This window comes from Poecilia latipinna, unplaced genomic scaffold, assembly GCF_001443285.1.
Source record: "Poecilia latipinna isolate Pla-1442-1.1 unplaced genomic scaffold, P_latipinna-1.0 Scaffold573, whole genome shotgun sequence".
NCBI lineage: Eukaryota > Metazoa > Chordata > Actinopteri > Cyprinodontiformes > Poeciliidae > Poecilia > Poecilia latipinna.
Genome location: NW_015113189.1, coordinates 38680 through 43883, shown reverse-complemented (window position 1 = coordinate 43883; position 5204 = coordinate 38680). Strand labels below are relative to the sequence as shown.

Below are 5204 nucleotides of genomic sequence, written 5' to 3'. Positions count from 1 at the left end.
AAAAATTAATTTGGTTTTCTCTCAAGTTAACTTTGTTTTTTTTTTTTTTTTTTGTAAACGCTTGGCTGTTTGTAGAAGCAACAGAAACCCAAATGGGAGTACAAAAATGTGTAATGTGTGAATTCATATTCACATTCTAAACAACCACAAATATTCCTAGCAAATATCTGCAAAGACGGCAACAAAAGAGGCCGGTGTGTATGTGTGTGTTCTGAAGAAGTTCAGAGTAATAAAGTGACTCACAGCTTTGCTTAGTGTCTATTTTGGTGTGTTTTACAGAGCCTAGTGGATCAGGAGTGATTCATGTTTGACCCCTTTTTTGAAAAGCAGGGATGTTGTTTGAGCTGCTGGTAGTGTAGACACAGAGGACCTTTCGCCGTTACCTGGAGCTGAGCCTATTTTGTCTCATCCGCTGCTCCTGCAGCAGGCGGGTGTTCTCCAGCTTGACCGGGCTGGGAATGAAGCCCACCTCACAGCCCTCCTTCACCAGGCGTCCGATCCACCAGTCGTTGTTGTATTTCTGCACATACGGCAAACAGTGAGATATCAGCACACAATGATGGATAAAGTCAAAATTTAAAAGTGGCCTATTATACTTCCATGAACAGGTTAGAATATCTATGGCCTAAGCAAAACATGTTCCTTACATTTTTAGCACAAAATCATTCTTAGATAATAAGATTCTAGTCTGCTCACTTTTCCTACTTTGAGTCGTTTTAGGGTCTCTGTCACTTTAAATCCAAATAAGCTGCTGCTAGCCACGTCCCCCCAACTCGATGTTTACACTCCTACGTAGTCCTGTCACAATAACAAATTTTGCTAGGCGATAAATTGTCCCAAATTGTATATTGTTATTGCGATAAGCGGCAATATTGTTGTTTTAACTAATATAATTGTAATGGCATAATAATGCATTCTCAGAGATCAATAAACTTTAAATTCTAATGAACATTTAACACTGGAATTGGTAGACGTTTTAAATATCCAAAATACATAAACAGAACAACAGAAACAACAAATAAAATGAATTATGAAGTCTGTGTAAACAAAATTGTCCTTCAAAAAACCACCAGATTGAAGTCTTTTATCATCCACGTTTTGGTAGAAAGAGACAAAAAAGATAAAACCAATAAATCATGCAAATGAAAATTATTGAGCTTGTTTTAATTCATCATGCAATTTATTGCTTATTGTGACAGCCCTACTCCTACGTAAAAATGGCTGCAAACAAATGAGCAGTTGTTATTCACCTTGAAAAGCAGAAGTGGAGCCTCCTGCACAGCCAAAAAGAATGCAGCAAGTGATTTCTGAATGGCAAGTCAACAACAAAATACTTGTCTTTTTCAGCGCATACGGTGATAAAAACAGCTGGTCTTTGTTTTTGCTTTATTTTGCTGTCAGTTAATGTGATCTTCAAGGTTTCTGACAACCTTCCAAAGCTGTCCTGTGAACTTTAGTTGCCTTTTAGAGCATCTAAAATCCAGTATCTTTACTTTCACATTTGTGAAGCATGTGATTAAATAAAAAATATGAGAAATCTTAGTTATTATATGATTGAGAATAACCATATAGGTCCTCAAATACTTTATTATCTTTGTAAAATTGTTGAGGTTTTTTTTATTTAAATAAATAAATGGAAAGAAAAATAATTTTATAAAGTGTTATGCGTGGACTAAATGCTAAATTTAGGAGTCCTTTTTACTGCCTAGATGATTATTAGGTCAGAGTTAAGTGGCTTAATAAATGTGAAAAAGCAACTTGTGTAAAGAAAACTTCAAAAGCCCTTCAGAAAGCAATTAAGAGCTATTCATTAAGACCACTTTAAAGTTTGAAAGTTTGGTTCCCTGGGTGGAAAATATGAAGAAAATATGACTCATTGGTAACTTGAGACTTATAAGCAGCACTGTGCACCATATAAACATGAAATATGGGAATTTTGTGTATTTTTATTTTATTTATTTTTTTGCTCTGGACCTATTTCTTACTGCAATGCAGGCTGTGTTGCTACCAACACCCACTCATGGCCTGCCATGGTTTCAATGGAGCGTGGCTGTGCAGTGCGATGCAGCAAACAGAAAACCTCATTGGCTTTCCACCCACCATCACTGCAAGTTGCTTTTGTGACAGAGGAGCCTGAAGCCTTTTTATGTGTCATCCAGGCTGCTCTGACACGGCGGTTTACCTTTATATTACATTTGAGGACTCGGGTACAAAGACCACAGTTTTATGACACTTTGCAAAGAAGTTATAACCTTGTGTTCTCTAGTGAATTGAGACTATAGATGATGTCCACACCTCTTTAATGTGCAAGAAGTCTTTGGCTTCGAAGGAAATGGCCATGCCCTGCACAGGAACATCATCGTTAGGCCCTGGGTTGTAACCAACGTTGGTGCGCACAGCAAATGCCACTGGTTTGGTCTGGAATAACAACAGCAGGAGCAGATATAAGACAAGCATGCTAGGAGTTGTCCAGATTTCAAGGCACACAGGTCAACCAGGGCCAAAACATCATCCTACTGATGACTGACCTTTGCCTTCTCAAGCGTGGCAAGAGCCTGTCTGTCGGCCTCCTTCCTCAGAGCCTCGGGGTCCTCCTCCAGGGACACGTCTGAGTCCGACGGCCGGCTGGTGTAGGAGTCTGCAGAGCCCTGAAAGTCACAGTTAATTAAAAAATAGGTGAGAAAAACATATTTAGCAAGAAGACAATAACTGGGAATCACACCTTGTTAGCAAGAAAAAACAGACTAAGATAACATGCATGCTTCTTTACCTTCTATTTTCACTTGTGATGTGCTTTGAACTTATTGCTTCAACATGTAATGGTGCTCCTGGTTAACATCCTTTCATCATATTAGCATAATTTCACATCCAAAAATGACAAACCCACCCTTTAAATTAAAAATATTCAATGAGTGGGATAAAATATATTTATTAACAACATCAAGATATAACTTATATCTTGTTCCTGTTGTTCAACAAGAGCAAGAGATGAATTTGTTAAAGCACTACACCAACAATATGTTTAGCAGAAGCTAATGCTAAAGCGCTAATTTTAGCTCAAATTATATCTGCCCTTAAAAGATATTCATATGCTCTGTAATTTATATCTTGCTCTCTACTATCTGTGTTTAATTTATTCCTGTTTAGTTATTGTTTAAAGAAAAGTTAAGACAGAGAAAACAAGGAGAGGAAGTGACATAAACAGTCTTCAACCACTTCAAAATAAGAGCATGAATATAAACGGCTACTTGATGAATTCTTAACGGTTGATAACCAAAACTTCAACACAGATGTCAAACTATGTTAAACTAACAGTCTACAAAACAGCCATGTAAATTTTAGTGTTTTAGAATTAGAAAAATTAATATAGGGAAAGCTAATCAAAATTAGCAAATGTGCTAAATGGAAAAAAAAAATAGCTTTACTACTGGCGGATTAGCAGAGTTGTACCCATCACTGGGTACCTCTAACTGTGCCACTAGTGATTTTCTGAAAACAATTATTATGATTACTATGATCTGAAAACAGTTGCTATGGTATTAAAATATTACCATTTTTTTCCTCCAATAAATTAAACCTTAACAAAATATTCAATTTTTCACACAAGTTTAGTGTGAAACGTTGCTGCTGCTTTAAAAGATTTCAAGGTTTTTTTTACCAAAAGTGCCATTAAATCCAGGAAGCAATGAAAACCTTCTTGTCCTGAGCAGTACAGCCGGCCTCAGGTAAACACACACAACACAAAGGACTCCTTCATATTGCTTGTAAGATGACTCTAAACAATCAGAGGTGGAAATGATGCATAACAAGTGAGTGACACAAGGTCTCAGACCTTCCTCCAAACGCACGAGGGATTCAGTGTGTGGGTGCCTCAAGTACGGACAATACACGGGCTGGGAACTCTTTATAATATCAGCTAGGATATAAAATTCTCATGAAGTGGCTAAAGTTTCCATCACATCTACCACTCATGGGCTGTAACTTGACTCTCCCCTGCTGACCCTGATCCAGACAAGCATGCCAGGATAAAAAGCTGCCTGGCCCCAATGCACTCCTCAGCTTATGAAGAGTTTGAGTGTTCAATTTATATAACCGTCCCACTTTTTTTTTTCTCTTTTTGTGTATTTTTTTTAGCTGACAGGCTGCTTGCTGCTTTGTAGGAGGTAGTGACAAGAATGCGGGACAGCTGAATGTACCAGGCAGAAGAAGTGACTCACTAGGTGTACGCTTTTTAAAATAGTTCTGAGAATGCACATGGATGACATGCGCCATATGCAATGTCGATTAAAAAAAAATAAAAAATCCTGCCCAAGTCTAGTCACACATCACACCCGTCAGGTCCAGCAAATGGCTGTCGGCAGATATTCTTCTGGAGTTTGATTCAGAACAAATCCAATCTGTTTTTTGTTATTTGAAATTATTACAAAATAACATTTGTCTTGAAATGAAAATCAGATTTTTTTTTGCATGCATCAGAATGTGATCAGGAGGTGCTTATGGGCAGTTTCACTTTTCCACATTTTATTAAATGACAAATTCCAAAATGGATTAAGGGTCCCCAATAAAACTGAATAACTGAGTAAGAAAGGACTTATTTATAAAGAATGAAGTTTTGTTTGTGGATTCATATACAAAGTTAACCAATCATGTCTCCACTGTAGTGGTTGAATGTAGCGACAGCTTGCTTTGAATTAACAGAAATACACCTTGAATGTTTTCATATCAAGAGAAACAAAATTCTCAGGTCCAGATTAGAATAATATGCCTTTCTTTAACTTGAACTCTGGAGAAAAATAAATAAATACATTCTAGAAAAGTGGAGCTTATTGTGGATATCTGTTACGTATGGAAGGGTTCACACTCACACTGCAGCCCGAAGTGCCTCAATTCCGATGTTTTTTTTCTTTTTTTGCCTTAGTGAAACCTGAATCTGATCTTTTTATGAGAGTCTGAACTACACAGGTCGTAGTTTTTTCGAATGTGACCCAGGCCAGTTGGATATCCGATGCGTATCCGACCTTTTCAAATGTGACATGAATCGTAACGACTAGGTCCGGAGCGTCATTGATACTCGATAAACGTCACTATTCTGCGTCCTGACACGCGCAAGCGGGAAGAAAAACAACAATCATGGCGGACAATGGGCTCTTTGCACCTAAGGCGTTGACGTCACATCTCCAGGAGCTAATGCAGCTCACTTTTTT

At 37.7% G+C, this 5204-nt stretch overlaps 1 protein-coding gene across 7 annotated transcripts in view; it reads right to left on the bottom strand.

The window, feature by feature from the left end:
• cacnb1 (calcium channel, voltage-dependent, beta 1 subunit) overlaps nucleotides 1-5204 on the bottom strand; it is a 53680-nt gene that overhangs the window by 23833 nt on the left and 24643 nt on the right. For 6 of the 7 annotated variants that reach the window (XM_015041902.1, XM_015041909.1, XM_015041903.1 and 3 more), the window contains 3 exons: nucleotides 2529-2648; nucleotides 2296-2418; nucleotides 384-520 (listed from right to left, as the gene is read on the bottom strand). In XM_015041902.1, the coding sequence (XP_014897388.1) occupies nucleotides 384-520; nucleotides 2296-2418; nucleotides 2529-2648 (380 nt within the window). Of the gene's footprint in view, nucleotides 1-383; nucleotides 521-2295; nucleotides 2419-2528; nucleotides 2649-4865; nucleotides 5026-5204 lie in introns of those variants that run through there. The other variant, XM_015041908.1, reaches the window with a different exon arrangement.